Below are 17,773 nucleotides of genomic sequence, written 5' to 3'. Positions count from 1 at the left end.
AAACCTGCTTAACAAAATGATAGCCTGCAGGAACTTTTACCAGTAAAGGACCAGTTTTCTTTATTTTCTGCTCAAAAGCAGAGTGGATTAACAAAAAAGTGCACAAATTCTGCAACACGGTAAATTATCACTACAGATGCAGAACTTTTTTTTTTTTTTTGTCGAAACGATAGGAAATTTCATTAACTAAAAACCATATTACATGTACGAGCAACGGCTCGAAGTAACTACAGATGCAGAACTAGGTTGTACTAATAGTTTGTGTCAATTTAACTTCTTTATAACAAACCCAACTTTTTTATATGACCCCTTGATCACAATATCAACAGTTCTTTGCTATGATGGAAAACATAGAAACTAACCACTCAATGATCTTATTGCACATAGTCCTGCCAGGCAAAGGAATAAAGTAATTATTGCACAAAGCCTTGGAAACATCAATCCCATGTTCAGATCTTGCTCCGTATGTTAAGCTCCTGCTTCAACTGATCTCTTAAAACTCTTCTTAAAAGCTTATTTGATGCTGTTCGAGGAAACTCAGGGACAATCTTCACAAAGCTTACCTACAATAAGTTAGAACAGAAATCGGACACCTATACCAATCAAACCAAGCTTAGTGCAATGTGACTTTATCAGTGACTCTGGTTCACTTTCAACAGGGAAGAGAAAGAGAAGATTGGAGAATAGATTGATCATCCCATGTCATCCTACTGCTACCGAATGTTTTCTTGCAGTGCACAAATTTAATGCACTTCACAGTAGCACATCTGCTCTTGCACAGAAACATTAAAATCCTTTGTCCAAAATAAGTTTGACTGGCCAAGGGAGATGATGCTAAAGTATAACTTGACTTGTAAAACTTCCATATAGTGTGTTGTTCAACAAGATTCATGATCACCAAGTACTGAGTATTACTGGCACTTGGTATGGAAAATTATCTATACCAATTAAGTTATAAGTTCAGCAGTAAAGTGGCAGGCCAGAATAATACTACCTATCCTCTGATGTTGCAAAAAGTACTTGCAGTGACACCCTCTATCTACACCGGATCGTGAACAAGCTACTTTGGGACAGGCAAGCATGCAATATGTTATTTACATGGCATCCACTTCAAACTGCACTTGACTCGATATCCTGTGAATATGTTTTCCTAGTGTCATGGTAAAGCTTATGCACTCTATCCCAAGGTTGTCATTCATTTCAACTTCACGGGTTTGGAGAAGTCAGAACATCGAACTAACCCCATCGCTGACATGGGATGGATTCAGATTCTTTGTTTGTAGAAAGGGGGGAAAAAAAAGAAAAGTCATTGCTGTGGCTAAGGTTCTTTGTGATTTTCTTTGTAAACCCTACATTAGTCCTTTATCTAGCATGTGTACTCCAATGGTTAGGGGCTGCAGGATTAGCACCCCAAGAATTAAAGTAATCGAAAATGCAAACAAGACAATCACTGCATTTTCAGGGGCATTGGCAAACCTTAAACAAAGGGTTGAGGTTGCTCTGTATGGCTCTTGAGAATTTCATCTTCAGCAAATCAGGGTCAGCACTGATTCCTTCCTTTAGCACAACAAATACAGCTAACAGCTCTGGGCCACCATTTGGTGGTGGAGTGCTGACTGCAGCAGTTTCCAAGATACCATCATGAGCCTGGTTACATACACGCTCAATCTCAACTGAACTAGTCTGCATAGGACACAAAATAAATAAATAAGTAGCAAATAAACAAAGTACTGACTTGCAGAAAACCAATAATAGCTCAAGGCCAGCCGTTCTATTATATTAGAGAAGAAAATTAAATCCATTTCCAACTCAAGAAGTTATTTTTCAAAAGAAAATTTTCAGGTAGAAATCTTCCATCCTGGACTCTATACGAATACGATCAGTTTTCTCAGTGAAACATAGGTAAAAAGGCAAGCTACAAAATAAGAAAAGGGTAATAGCTCTGAGTGTTTTTTGAATTAACTAGAGCAGCAATCTCAGAAACAAAAAGGCATAAAACTATAGACAGACAGAAAGATAGTGCACGTAAAGAGACTGTATCTGCAATATGATAAAGATATACCTTTATCCCCCCCAAATTCATGGTATCATCAGCCCGGCCTTGTACAATGAGAAACCCTCCAATAGTACGTTTGACGATGTCACCATGTCGCCTAAGTTGCTGAGAGTAGAAATTAATTTATAAAAGAAGTAGAGGACCACCCTGATTTTATCCACAGAAATTCTATGAAGTATTAAATCACAGAGCTCTCAACTATTGAGAAGGACTAGACTTGAAGTGGTTCTTAGTATTGTTTTGCATCTTATAGTCTTAATGCATAGCTGTTTCCTACAGAGAACTAGCTGTTTCTACTGTTATGGGTCTCATATTATTCTTCCCAGGGAAGCCTCAGCTATCAATGGATAAACAAGACAAAAATTGTTAGAAACAGCATGATTCCTCCTAGGCACACGGTTATTTTGGATTCTGTCAACTGATGCTTGAGGCCTTGAAATCATTCACAAAAACACTGCAATCATGAATTCATACCCAAGTTTACAAGCATGGGAACTCCAGCCACATACTTTCTGTTCCTTTAACCAGTGCACTGTTTTTAATCCTGGTAGCTCCACTGACACTTGTGCACAGCTAATGAGGCCAAATCTCAAGGATTGCAAACACAATAGGAACAGCAGCTAAAGAAAGCAACTACAAAAGCTCAAAGGCTGGAAATCGTTTTGCTGCAGCTTGTTTTATAGTCCATGATAATGTGGGTAAAGTTGAGAATTGTTGAAATGACTTTTCAAGTGAATTTTCTAGGCATTGCTATATAAACAGGTAATCCAACTTTATATAAAACCTAAAAAAGGAAGTAATTCAAGTCAAACAACAGCATACCATTCCTTTGTATAATGGCATGCCCTTGAAATACACCTCCTCATGATCAGCATTCAACAATCTATTAGTTGCTCCCATGTAGCGAGGAAATAAACCCACTTCACCAATGCATGCTTGATCATCTGGCTGTACCATAAAAACTAGATATTAAGCATCAGTCAATCTCAATTGAAAGGTCTACTAAAATTGTTCAAGTGATACCACTGTAAGAGGCACAAAGAAACAGCAACAACAAGTCACTGGCAATACAGCCTATTGAACAGAAAATAAGCCATCTCTTCATAAATGATTGCAGAACTCAAAAGTATTTGCTGCAGCAATTCTATTGCAATAAATAATACTTAAGCCTTGTAGAGGCCAGTCAAAGTGCTTACATAAGGAAGCCCATTTTCATTCAGGATGACAAAACTTGTGGACATTGATGCAGAGCTAAATGCTGCAAATGCTTGTGGTTGTAAACGGTTTCCTTGGATATACGATGACGCAAGCTCTGTGCCTCCACAGCATTCAATAATGGGACTGTAGTAAGCCTTTGAAGAAAGCCAAAGGTCATCATCTATGTTTGAAGCTTCTCCAGTGGTTGCAAAAGTCCTGCACAAGATTATAAACTCTAGTACTTTATTGGCAAACCATTAGAACCACTTAAAATATAAATCTCACAGACACATACCTTATCTTTGTCCAATTTAGGCCATTCATACACCCTGTACTCTTCCAAGTCTTAACTAAGCTTGGAACAGTACCCAATACAGTTACTCCTGCATCCTAATAAAGCACATAAATTGGAAAGAGGCAAGAGGTAGGGGATTGGTAGGATATTCATGTTAGCAGTAATGGCATTTGTAAGGGACCAATGTGCGCAGCATGTTCATTATTAGGATCAAATAACAATTCTCCTCATTTCAAGGAGAAATGATTTTACTCTTAACTGACACAGGAATCTGTGGCAATCACCTGAATGAATTTCCCAAAACCACGGCCTAAAGGAGAACCATGATATAGAGCAAGCGTTCCGCCAGACAGAAAGCATGAGTAAAGCAATATTGGCCCCATCACCCAACCTAAATTTGTAGGCCAGCAGAAAACATCTCCCTCTTGAACATCAATATGTGCCCATGCATCAGCAGCACACCTAATGGGAGAATGCTGGGTCCATGGAATAGCTTTTGGTTCTCCTATTGAACAACAAAGCAAAAACACAAAAACCTGTAGAAAATCATGATAAAATAAAAATATAATAAAGTGGAGGTATAAGCAGCCATCAAAAATAACTTTTTAACCTGTGGTTCCTGATGAAAATAGGATATTGGTGACAGAGTCTATAGGTTGATAAGCTGGTGTGAAGTAATTTGAACTGCCAGAATGGAAAATGATTCAAAATGACATATTCAGTAAATTGGAAGAGATTTATACATTTTTAAAAGTTAGACATGTACCTTTCTTAGTGAATCTATACATGTTTTAAAAGAAAAAGCAATTTCAGAGAACAGTATCTGTATTACCTTGGAAGGATACACACGCTAGAAAGAAAATCATTCCAAGACAAATCTTGGCATCTTAACTGGACAGCTAACTCCTTTCCAGATGCAGGAATTACAATAGCTTCATAAGGAGCAGCTTCCACCACTCGACTGCAAAAACAAATCTGATCACGAATAACCATTGTAGAGACTAGGAACCATCAAATTTTGAACACATCTTTCCTTAGGATTCCATTTTCCCGTTAGATCTTCCATCATTGTTAACCCCCCTCTGCACTAATCGAAGGACTTCTTCCTTAAATTCTCTGTGTTTAACGAACAGACTTTTCTCTTCATGGATTTTGTTTAGATCAATAGATTGAAAATTGAGCTTAGCTTTCAGATTAATCAAACTCTTAAAGCCAAGTACTTCTAAACCAATTATGTGATGCAAGGAAAACCAATAAGAAAGCAGAATGAAAAAATAGTTAGCATATGCACGAGATGTCTTGGAAACTGAAGGCATTCAAACAGTGCAATGAAAATTAGCACTGCTCTGAATTCCTGAATCAAAGGAGCTACATGATCAGGTAACACGGTGACTTGTATGGTAACACATTATTGTTCGCTGAAATCTTTTAGTCTCTGAGTTATTACTTGTTGTCTCCACTGTTTATTTGGTTCTTTCCTTTCTTCCCTTGGTTTTCTTTTCTTTTGGAGTCTCTCTCTCTCAGTCTCAGTTTGTTCTAATAAGAAGTTCGATGCTCCTAAATACTGATGATACATGATATAGTCCAATTTTACAAAATAAATTCCAGGTCAAAGTACCCATCACTGTCCATGATGCTTACAGATGATAACAGACAATAGAACTCTGATAAAGAAACCCAGATGGTGAGGGAAAACACTATTGTTAAGTTATTGAGTGAACTAGTAAGAGCTTCGCTACTAAGTAAATGACCCAATCCAAGATGAGATGCAAATCATTACCTGTATAAAGGAACTCTTCGACCTCCTCGTAGAATAAAATCCTGAATTTTCTCAATAGTTTAGAAGCAATTCCAACCACTAAAAACTGCCTTAAACAGACAAATCAAACAAATTAACCTTGCAACCAGCCAGTCGGAAGTAAACCAAATCAGTAGCAGATTAAAGGATTGGTCCAAACAGTGCATTTTTATACATTATTGGACTACAGTTATATTTTCTTCGCAACTGTTGGTGCCCAAAATTGTAATAACTTGGAGAAAAGAATCTACCACGCCAGAATATAATTTTCAAACAGGAATCATGTGTAACATCAGAATACACTAAACAAGGAAACATTTTCACCATAAAGATTGGATGAGATTTTTGGAGTTCATAGCACTCGAACTAAAGAATGCCTCACCATTAAGATTTACGGTGAATTACAGGTACATCAACCAAACGCATAAAGCTAAACATGAGATATTTGTACACAAGTTCAATACCAGTTTTGTAATTTAAAAGTAAAGAAGACTTGTACAGATTATATTGAACTACCTGAGTAAATACAGCCCTTGCTGTAGACACACGCAACCGGGTTGCGATCTCCTGTGCTGCAAAGCTGTCAGCAATTGAGACAACAACCAAACCTGCAAGCACAATTGCTAGATATATAATAACAGCAGTCGCTGTCATTGGCATGTCAATTGCAATTGCATCTCCCTTTGAGAATTTTGCAGCCAGCGCATTTGCCACTAACCTATGGAAAACTTGGTGTGAGAAAAGGAATAGACAGAGAAGGTTGATTTCAATAAACAACAGAAAACATGAGCCTAGCAAACAAGAAGCTTGTATGAACAAAAGAATGAAGTGGTCATTTATCTGTAGAAACTTTGTTATCCTCTGGCACTCTAGGGAAACCAATTCTCATTACTAGTGGGAAAGAAACAAAGACTGAACATCTTGGACCTAAGGTAGGTAAGGAGGACACTCTATAAACATGCCATGTTCCTAAGGAGATCTTTGTTGGCCCTGGTAAATACTTTTCAAACGATTGTATGTTAGTGAAGCACACTAGCATGGAATAAATATTAAGAAAGGAAAAAAAGGAACAACAACAAGAAGAATAAAATACTAGATGAAACTGTTGTTTTTGGGTTGTTACTCTGTAGAAAATTGTTAGATGCAGCTTGTAAGGATCAAGCTCCTGAAGCTAGATTGGAAACATTGTCACCTAATTAGCAGGACTGTATCAGTTCACAGATTCCCAATTCTACATGCTGTAGGCTTGTGGGTGGCCAGGAGGGGCTTCGATTTTGTGCAGAAGAAGCACTGACAGCTTGGGAAATCAAGCCCTAGACCCACCATAAGGCCAATTGAGCCAGATTTTACAAATTACATGGTGACCACCAAAGAAATCGACTTTTTTGAAGTAATGACTAGTAAATCTCAACAAGTGTGTTCATAGAGCCAAGAATTCAAAGTAAGAGCTCACATTACTCGTTCTCGAAGCTCTCTTAGTGTCATCTGACTAACATCTAACTCATCAAATCCTTCATTTCTCCATATTATAGCTAAACTGTCATCTTGCTTCTTTGGACAACTGCTTGGAATCAAGCAACACTCGGCAATATTCAACACTGAACCTGGAAACCATTTTCCCCCATGATTTGATTTGTCTGAAGTATCAAGAATGCAATTTGGAGCTTTAAGAAAGTTAATTGAGAGATGGTCCAGAACAATTGACCAGTAAACCTGTAAAGGCAACAAAAAGTTGTTCAACAACAAAGAAAAATTGGATTTAACAGTGAATATAATTTTCATAATGACAAAAGATTACAATACTAATAATTGAGTACATGCCTCAAGCTGCTCAACGGAGAATCTATGAAATTGTCTAAAACTTGCAATTGGGTCCTTGTATAGTGCTCCCAGAAGCTTCGGACAATGAGTTTCCATTAGGCGTCCCAAATTTGTATTTTTAGACTGGTACCTGACATGAAGATTATGCTAGAATCAACCTAATGCTGGGAAGAAATCAACATCAATTGACTAGATCTTTATTATCAAAGTCCTGGTGTCTGGTTAGGAATAGAAGTATTCATGTAGAATAGACATTAAGAGGTCAATCAATTTTCATGTTTCTGGCCTAACTTCATGCTTTAAACGATTTTGATGCCACATTTTGATTACTAGGACAAGAAAGGTTAACATGTGCTTAGTCCATAGAATTAATTAGGCCTGTGATTTTCTTAGAGTTCCTTTACACCTTTGATCAATTTATCCCACAAGATCATCAAGAAACAAGATTAACAAACTTGCATCAGGGAGATCAGAAAAAATGAACCATGTAATATACTTCTTTACAGGACTACAAATGCAAAGTGTTAAGACACCAGCACTAGGAAAGACATGAATTCAGATCTCCAAAGGAGTTTCCGCTTAAATGTCCAAAATATCCTTTTCCTTGCTTTTTCTTTTTCTTTCTACCTTATGTTACCCATGGCAAATCTACATAAAACACTTGCCAAACAATGGCAAGACGGAAGCAACAAGCATTAGACCTACTACAGCAAGAGACAATATTGAAACTGAGGTTTGAAAACACTGAAAGTTCAGTTCACACATTGAAATTTTAAAGTTAATACAAGCAAAAGTTTGTGGTCTCTACCAGCTAGGCTTCCATCCTCAAGCAGTTAAATGAACCTAAAAAGGGTTAAAGGGCCTTTATAAATTTGAGCTAAATATAAGCTGCACCATATCAACAACTAGAGAAGAGTTTTCTTGTTGGTTAATACGTCCACCACTCATGCCCTGCATTTGCATCTTAGACACAAATTTTCCACATCTGCCTAATTATTGTCTAATCATGCATATGTGTGTAGTTTACAACTCAGAATATATCCATATCTCAGTTCCGAGTTCATATCAAATGGTCAGTCTACATCATTTATTTATGCAAGAAAACATGACATTTATGGATACTAAAGCGAAATACATATGCAAGCCTTTCATCAAACTGCAGAAAGCAGATTCTGGTTGCCTGCTCATGTACAATCATCAAGTGAAAATTGCAACAAAATTGCTCTCTTGGTTCTGAAAAATTGTTCAATTTCTGCTACTCTCAATGCTTTGACCAAAATTATGCCTAAAGGGCAGTTTGATTTTTCAAAGGAAAAAGTTCTTAAGATTTCTGTTGCAGTGAATGGAAGAAAAATCCATCCAAACCTTAATATCCCCAGGCCCTGAAATGAATTTCATTAGTTTCAACTTGTATACGTCCTAAAAGAACTTTACTGTCTGTCACAAAAGCAAATACTTCAAGATCGAAACCTTGAAATTCACATTTCTATTTTAAAAGAGTTGGACGCTTTATAAGAACAAAATGGTATCTAAATTTTTGAACACGAGAATCAACATTGAAAGTCTGACTTGCATTTCTTTTTGTTAGGTAAAGTCTTGACTTTCTTATCACCTGACAGCATAGTCCCTCAGAAATCCCATACTAATACAATGTCACAATATTCAAACTTTTCAACTGCATTAATCTTTTATAAATTCCCAAAAAACAAAAAAAAAAAAAAAGAAGAAGAAGAAACAGAAAAGCTCCAAAATTCCAAACTGTCAGACCCAATCAAAATCGCAAAAATCAACCAAGACTTGAAAAGAATCATCAATACAGTGCTTACAGTGAAGGGAACCAATAGATAGGAGGCCCATTGGTGGACTCATCATAGTTATGATAAACAGAATAGTAAATGAGCTGATGAAGAGCATGTGGATGGCATGGTTTCAACAATTTCTGGGCTGTCAGCTCCCTCCATAGTTCCTTGGGGTCAAACGGCTCCTCCCCATTATCACTATTTCTGCTAACCTTAAAAATCGAATCTTTGAGGTGCCTTTGGAACCCTTTTGCCTCCTCAACTGACAGGCCTGCTCCAACCAAGTCTTCCACTCCCACATCACTAATGCTCTTCCCCATGTCTCTCCCCTTCTTTCCCTATCTGGGCTCTGCCAATTTCTCCTCTACAGTCCCCAAAGCACATAAACAAAACAAGTGAAGCTATAAATAGACTTGTCCATAAAGCTTAAAACAGACACTAAAAACTTGCTGTACCAGTGGTGCTTACTACTTAGCTCTTGCTTCTTGGTACTACTTACCAAAAACATAAGACAAACATAGCCTGCTCCGAACCCTGTCGGTCCGTAGAGATGGTAGAATTGAGAATGACAGGTAAGAGTCAGTTACTAAACTAAAAAGGTTGGTGAAGCATCCATGTGATGCATATGGCACAACGACCAATTCAGATTCTCTGTTTTGTAGTCAATTCTGTATACTAGTGAATTGCCCATCATCAGTAATCTAGCTTATGTTTACTCGAGTAATTCGAGGATTATAGGAATGAATTTGGTTTAAAAATGTTTTTGCATTCAACATTTTGGAATGAGAAGGGTAAAATGAAACACTTGATAAATAGATGATGAAAAAAATAACTACACGTGACTACATTATCAACCAATAACCATGCGGACAATTTTTGATGCATCATTTGATAAGTTTGACGTAGTAACATATTACGTGGCAAAAGTACAAGCCAAAAGTCTGGCATATCACGCACCAAACACCATAAATATACGGCTAATGGCAAAAGTACAAGCAAAAAGCCTAGCATATCACACACCAAACACCATAAATATACGGCTAAGTAGGAGGTTGGCAAAAAATCTAGCATAGCACACCAAACACCATATATATATATATATATATATATATATATATATGTTTATTATTACCATCTACACCTATTTGTACTCTAACATATACTAGGCGATGATCGATCAGGGTTACGGAGAACCGACGGGGAGTGAATCACCATCAGATCATAATAGATCTAAGCAAAATTACATTAAGTTGTAATTTTTTTTATGGAATGCAAGATTTGAATCCTTGATTTCTCACACGTACAAGACATGTGGTGGCCAACTCCTCTAAAGAAAGTGGGTTAACACCATAAATATATGGCTAAGTAGTAGGTTGGCGATTTTGCACGCTGGTGTAGGTAGAGTAAAAGTCTTATATCAGATGATCTGCTTGAAATTCAAATAATCTACCACCACTTAATCTCGATGCAATGATATTACTCAAAGATAATCAGCAAACTAGAGCTGTGTATACGTCAAACCACTCGCGAACGACTCCAATCAAAACTCATCGAGTTCGAGTCGATTGAGTTCGAGTCGAATTCAAATTCAAATTAAAAAATACTCAACTCGTTAGCTCACGAGTATGCTCAATTATATATATCATTATCATTAGGAAGTGTAAGTATAAGCACTTTTTTATCTTAGTTTTTGTTATCCCTAAATTACCCTCATGTCTTTTAATTAGAATTATTGCATTTTAATGTGGTAATAATTAAAAGAAATAAAACACTCCAATTGATTACATCTTAATAGTATTGATAATTATAATTAAAAATTGCTCATTAAAAACTATTTACCTACCATTGCACTCCACTCTTGGTATTAGGGAGTATAAGTGTAAATTTTTTTTTATTTTAGTTTTTGTTATCCCTTAATTACCCTCGTATCTTTTAATTAGAATATTGCATTTTAATGTGGCACTAATTAAAAGAAATAAAACACTCAAATTGATTACATCTTGATAGTATTGGTAATTATAATTAAAAATTGCTCATTAAAAACTATTTACCTTCCCTTGGACTCCATCTCCGATTATTATACGTATCAAAATTTCTTAATTGAAACATGAAATATTTATCATTAGTCGTTAGTTAAGATTGTAAAAAAAAAAAATCAATGTCAAAATAGAGATACTCTCTAGAAAATGAAGAAACATACAAGACGAAGAGAACATTTGTTCATCTGTATATTTTCATACAAATATCACGAGCAAATTTTACAATTATGCACTTTTTGCCAATATAAAGAATTTTTCATATTGCACCCAATGGAATTTCAATATACAAAAAATGATGACATATTTATAACTGAAATAGTAGTATTAAATTGGAAAAAAAGAAATCTGAAATAGCAATATACAAACCACTATTATTATTAATAGCAATCGATTAAAACAAGAAAAATTGAAAAAACAATTGAAAACTATTCATAAAATGACATAAAGTAAATAGGAAATGAATTAAAAAATTTAGAATACAATTCAAATAATACCAAAGACAACAGTCAAATCACTTATATCCAAGGAAAGACACACATTATTATTGACAATAATATGTAATGCTTCATTTGTATTGGTTTGAGCAAACCATATCCATCTATCAAGGCAGAAGCCATTTCTAATGATAAAATAAGAATTATACTAAGAGTAAAGTTAAAATGAAAAATGATAAAATGAAAATGTTATCCAAATTGTTTTTGGTGATGCCCAAAATACCCTTATTTTTTCTAATGATTACATATATTTATTGTATTGAAATATTAGCTAATAATGGAAACGGTTATGAAATGAAAAACTTTAAAATTAAGTAAATTTTATTTATGGTGACAATTGTAATTAGACATTTAGTGCATTCCAATAATTGATAATAATGATGGCGGTTATGGATTAAAAATTGGCAATTAAAAAATACAACACTGCAATATACAAAAAATTAATATTAAAATTGTTAATTAGCTACAATTCTCACTCCAATTCCATGATCATCAAAAAAATAATACTAAAACCAAAAATATTGTGCTCATATGAAAAAAGTAGACTTGTTGCTTTTGCTTCGCATGGGATTGTGCTAAAGATATGAATAAAAAAAAGGAAAATAGAAAAACTCTAACTATCTCTATCTATAAACTTTCAATTATCAGAATATACAAGCCAAAAAAACTTTACGTCGTGAATCATTTATACTCCATTATTGACAAACATAGAATCAACATAATACAAAGAATTTAAAATTACATGTATGTTCATTTATTTTTCTAACTTAATTATATTCTTTGTTTATAAAAAATTACAATGATTATGGTTTATATGCAATAGAATCATGAATATACAATAATTTTGGTAAAACATGATGTTATCAATATTTGAAATGTTAGAGTTCAAACAATAAATCAAAAAGTGTTTGGTACATGATTCCAAATTCAATCCTAAAGGAAATGTCAATTACATTAGAATGTTTTCGGTCTCTTTTCATTTAATAAAATTTTTAAAAGTAACTAGCTTAAAAAAATAAATAACATAAAAATACTATATTATGATGTTGATGATCAAAATTTCATAAAAAAAATTTTAGTATCTAAAGAATAATATATTTTAAGATATTACAATCACGTGCAAAGCACGTGAACTATTACTAGTGTGTGTGTGTGTATTTATATATATATATTAATAGTGAAATTACATACATATTCCTAATATTTTAGTATTTGTAAATAAAAATTTTTATTTTATTCATTTTTAAAATATATTCTGGGAGTGTTTTTCAAAAACTTTATTGTAATTGTATACATGAAACGCGGTAGGTGTAACATCCCGAATATTAGGAGGTTGTTTGTGAAGAAAATATTAAAGTATATTTTTTCGGGTTTGATTTAAAACCTTATTTTGTTTTAAACGACTAGAAACCCTAATGTTTTAATCAAAAACCCTAGTTTACTTGTGACTAAACGGTTTCTTAAATCTTTCATATTTTACTAGAGATTCTAATGTTAATTATTGAAATTGTAAATACCTCACGTTTTCTTAAAAATTTCCTTTTATTTGAAAATTATTATTTATTAAGGCCCTACTACCCAATTGTTCAACAATAAGTGCAGATGAACCTGGAAATAGGGTTTTACACTTCGGTTTCAAGATTTGAGCAAAATTGGGGTTTTCGCGATTTTTTTCGCCGGATGAATTTTCGGTACTGACCAAGGATCAATTTGGTGATTAAAAGTGACTTTTAAGTGAAAAATAATATGTGAGTAGTAGCAATGATATAAAGTTAGTGAATGGGAAGTAAAAACCCTAGTACGTGAGTTTTAAGAAAAAAGGCGCGAACCAGCGGGTCCCGCACACTACCGATTGAACGCACCACTGGACCACCACTTTCTTGCCATACAAGTTTATCACTAATGGAGAAAAATATCTTCCCCCTCTTAGCTCTCCTATTGGCCGAAATTTAAGGCAAAGAAAAAACAAGGAAAGAGAAAATTTGAGTGGTTGAAATTGAGCCAAGTGTTAGGCCAACTTGTGGTCACAATTAGTCCTAATCCTCTTGTCTTATTAACACCATATTAGCAGCCTTTCTTCCTCATTTCTGCACCTTCACAGCCGAGCAAGAGAGAGAGAAAAGGGAGAGCAAGAAACAACCATTTTCTTCTTGATTTACACCATCCAAGTAAGAAACAAAAATTCTAAACCGATTAATCTTCTCCTTGAGTGATTAGCTAGTGTTTGGTGGTGAAAGTTTGGAAAAGGAAAGCTTGGGGCTGCTTTTAGAGACTTCTAACCAAGGTAAGAGAACTCATCTCTCTAAGTTTTGCTTTTGATTTTGTTAAATTAAGTTAGTAGTTTGATTATAGTGGTGGAATCATGGATGATTAGCATGATTTAGAGGTTTTCCCCAATTTATTTGATGAACTAGGGGTTCTGATTTTCTGCTCAATGTGATGTATGATGTGTAAATGTTGCAATTAAGGTTATATAAGGTTGTTTAGTGGTGATTAGAACCAGAAATTTGAGGAAATTACACTTAGAGCTAAAAATTCCAGATTTCTGGAAAATTTCCCAAGCATTCTGTCCGAAATTGTATCTATATGTTAGAGGCCGATTTGGCCTTTGGTCAAAGAAGGAAAGTTGTAGAGAATGGCATTTTATAGGTGCCTATAAAATTTCAGCTCAATCGGAGCAACGGAGGTCGTGAAAAGTCCAAAATACCCTTGCTGTTTTAAGAATTTCCCAGCAGTCCGTTTCTTCAGTTCAGTCCAGTTTATCACGATTTTTGACCAGGATCCATTCTGATTTAGCTCTGGGCCAAAACATGAAAGTTGTAGTGTTCTGAAGTAGCTTTAAAATGCCTCTAAGAACACATGATTTGGACTTGTGTACACTGAGTTATGACCATTATAGTGTTCTGCGTTTAAACAGCCGACGAATTGGTTTCTGGTTTAGTAATTTGAGAATTTGACTAAGTTACATTAGGAAATGGACTAAGTGACCTTCATGAATGTTGTAGCTCTGTATCTTAGCTTCGAAACAGCATAGGTTTTGCCTTAATCCGATAAGTGTAGCTTCGGATAAGTTATTTCCGCTTTCATACATCAAATCTGTTTTGTGCTAGATTGAATTTCTACACTTGCTATCGTTGTGAATCTTATTATTATGATATTGTGAGCCTATGGAACGGCTCTTGGCTTGAATTGTTTTTATGTGTGATGTTGGGTGGTGTTGAAGAAAAATAATGAAGCCTAAATGGCTGGAAAATTAGGTAAACACAAAGGGCATGCTGCCCAAATTTACGCTCGAGGACTATATAAATACACTTGCGACTTGGGTCGAGTTGATATGAATAGTACTTGAACCATCTAGGGTACTTGAGTCTTCTTGTTCGAGGTATATAAGTAAGGACTTGGCCGAACTTGTACCCTTGAGAAATGAAATAATGATTGCTCAAAGTACGTTTTCCCTTGTACTTTCGACTCGCATGACCATTTCAAGTATAAATGTTACAAAGTTTTATCATTTAAAAAGTGAGCGAGTATCTCACGAGTATTCTCTAAGTGAATTTCAATTCTTGATTCTTGTTGAACGAAACGTTTAAGTTTCGAACTCTAGTCATGTTTCAAAGTTCTCAAATTGAGTTTTATCGCAGATTTGGACTCCGAACTCGGAGTATAACCTGAAAGTGACCAGTAGCACTATATCTTTTGGGTGAGTGCTTTCAAATACCGAATTGAACTTGATACTTGAACTTGATACGTGACCAATCTGATTACATGTTATATACGTGAATTGTAAGGGCAAGAGTGTACTTTATCGCACTTGCCCTTACGTGATATACTTGTTTATTGTTGCAATTGACTTGATATACTTGTTTATGATGCGCGCACTTCCTGGAATTCCAGAAACCCTGTGGCGAGTTACTCTAGTCGAGCCGGCAAGGGCTTGGTCGATTGGGTAACGAACCCTGGGTCTCTTGTATCGTCGAGTGGAGTGATATCTCCTCGGCTAATCGGTATACTCGAGTATTACCACCCGTGTTCTTGAGGATTTTGGGCCCAGCTGGGGGTTGAACGGTGGACGGAGAGTCGTGTAAGTGGTGTTCTACTGGATTGGTTACTTACTTGAAAGTTGACGGAGTGTCAACTACTACGGGATCAAGCTTCTGGTAATGCCATGGGAATTTGGCTCCTGAGAGTCATCCGTATCCTTATACTTTGGAGTGATTATTGTTTATTGGATTATTGTTTCTTTTGAAAAATTTTTACATTCGCCCATTTTAAGATTTCTACTTGACGTGTTACTGTTCACATTTATGAACACTTTATGCTCGTTACTTTGCTATATCGAAAACTCGTACTTATAAATAATGGTCAATTTGCTATTTGGAACCTCACTGGGCTTTTAGCTCATTCCACTCCATTTGTTTTCCTTTCAGGGGTACGAGCGAGGTGTGAGATATGTAAAGTCTAGCATAGACTAGCTGTTTGATTTTGACTTGTACTCACGCTATTTCTCGAATGGAACATGTTGTATTTGGATTGTATTCATTTTGATCTAGTTTGGTGTATTGAGACTTCGTACTTCGATTTCTATTAATGTAAATTATAAGCTTGAATTAGGAATGTTATTTATGGTTCATGAATGTGTGTACGTGACTCGATTGAGATAGTGAGTGAGTCCTGGCGAGAGCTGGGCAGGCGGTCCGCCGAACCCTTTGGTACGCCTTAGGGGGAGGTGGGGTCGTCACAGTAGGAGTTTCGGAGCAGGAGTGAGATTTACTGTGTTGCTGAATACAAGCATCAGCGCTGGAGGTAAAGGAAGAGAGAGTGCAAGATGGGAGAATGCACAGTGCAATCCGGATATAAAACAGTAATGGGCAGAAGAGGCAGAGGCAAGGAAGAGATCAATAAACCAACAAGCTTGGAAGGTACTTCGGAGCTTAGACATTAGTCACAAAATTAAACTGTTCATTTGGAAAGGACCAAAGGAAGGCTGAAGATTCGACACCTAATATGTTCAAGTTCTGGAGAGGAAATGGAAACACTGGAACATATGTTGCTAGATTGCAGCAGAGCTAAAGAGATATGGAAGTTGGCTCCAGTGCAATGGGATGGAATTAAAAACTTGACAGGAAACTTCAAAAACTGGTGGCCATCAGTAACCGAAACAAGACACAGGGTTCAAGGGAAAGATCATATAGGTCTCACGGCCTACACCTTGTGGCAAATATGGAGAAGCAGGAATGAGAAGAAGTTCAACAGCAAATTACAGGATCCATCTTGAGTGATAACTAAAGCCTGTAATGCTTGGATGGAATTTGACAATGCAGCAAGGAAAGCTAGGATTTGTAGCATAGGCAAAACAATAGTACCACAGCAACACAATGTCCAAAATGCTAGTCAAAATGCTGATATTATATCAACTGGAGTGCATCTGAGGATAGCTATACAATGGAGAAAAGAAGCAAAGGCTGTAGGGTATGGCATTGTGGCAGAGGACGGAAGAGTACAGGATCTAATGCGATGGCCAATGAGAGAAAGAGCAAGTGAGAATCAAATTCAACATCTTTCTGAAGGAGTTAAGCTTGATCTAATCAAGGCAGGGGAAGAGGGATGCAGCCTAGTCAACATTGGAGTTCCTGTCAAAATCTCCTATAGCAAATTCAAGGGGCAAAATCAACGAATGCATGGATAACAACATTGATACATGACATCCAAAAGCTGAGTACTATGTTTAACAAATGCTGCTTCTACCTAGGAGTAGTTAATAGGAATGATCTAAGTTTTCAGTTTAGTGCTCAAGCATTGAGCGTTTACCAAGATGTGGAATGGGTTAATCCCAATTTGTTGTGCTAATGGCACATTGTAAGATTCGAGCCTCTGCTCACATGTAAATACTTTTGTCTCAATAATACAATCCTACCATTTCGTCAAAAAAAATAAATAAAAAATACAGAGCCCTTTATTTTTTAGTACGCTCGCCAAACTGTTCTTAACTAAGTACCTCAAACTCCAAAACTTCTTTGTTTTCGGATAAGCGACAGAAATTACTAATGTTAAGGCACACCCAAATGTGTGTGCAATTAGGAAGCAATTGAAATGAATCAAGTTTGTATAGATTTTGTTTGTTACATACAAAAAATTTATATAAAATTTTCATGGAAGAATTTTGGTTTATATGATTATGGTGATTTGGTAGTTACAATACTAAGTAGTTATATTGGTAAAATATGACTAGGTGATAAAATAAAAATTAATTTTTGTAAGGATAAAATTGAAAGTT

General features: G+C 35.7%; 1 protein-coding gene and 1 long non-coding RNA gene across 4 annotated transcripts; one reads left to right on the top strand and one right to left on the bottom strand.

The window, feature by feature from the left end:
• Window positions 1-137: 137 nt before the first annotated feature.
• Window positions 138-9,744, bottom strand: LOC140007558 (probable CoA ligase CCL12). Of its 3 annotated transcripts, XM_072050243.1 has the most exons (15): window positions 9,466-9,743; window positions 8,994-9,330; window positions 7,168-7,297; window positions 6,800-7,059; window positions 5,863-6,064; window positions 5,329-5,369; window positions 4,381-4,509; window positions 4,159-4,232; window positions 3,833-4,053; window positions 3,549-3,643; window positions 3,253-3,469; window positions 2,879-3,004; window positions 2,063-2,161; window positions 1,477-1,683; window positions 138-563 (listed from the first exon to the last, which is right to left on the bottom strand). In XM_072050243.1, the coding sequence occupies exons 2-15, from the start codon at window positions 9,284-9,286 to the stop codon at window positions 450-452; spliced, it is 2,208 nt and encodes a 735-aa protein (XP_071906344.1). In that variant the 5' UTR covers window positions 9,287-9,330; window positions 9,466-9,743; the 3' UTR covers window positions 138-449. The 3 variants fall into 3 exon arrangements, with proteins under 3 accessions (XP_071906344.1, XP_071906357.1, XP_071906350.1); XM_072050256.1 differs by lacking the exon at window positions 1,477-1,683 and having other exon boundaries at window positions 9,466-9,744; XM_072050249.1 differs by lacking the exon at window positions 9,466-9,743 and having other exon boundaries at window positions 8,994-9,459.
• A 3,855-nt stretch (window positions 9,745-13,599) lies between these two features.
• LOC140007541 (uncharacterized) lies at window positions 13,600-17,346 on the top strand. Its single transcript, XR_011814853.1, has 3 exons — window positions 13,600-13,783; window positions 15,141-15,199; window positions 15,927-17,346. It is a non-coding gene; the product is annotated as an uncharacterized lncRNA (long non-coding RNA).
• The last annotated feature ends 427 nt before the right edge of the window (window positions 17,347-17,773 follow it).

This window comes from Coffea arabica, chromosome 1e (assembly GCF_036785885.1).
Source record: "Coffea arabica cultivar ET-39 chromosome 1e, Coffea Arabica ET-39 HiFi, whole genome shotgun sequence".
Classification (NCBI taxonomy): Eukaryota; Viridiplantae; Streptophyta; class Magnoliopsida; order Gentianales; family Rubiaceae; genus Coffea; species Coffea arabica.
The sequence above is the reverse complement of the archived record's forward strand: the minus strand, read 5'-3'. Positions and strand labels throughout refer to the sequence as shown.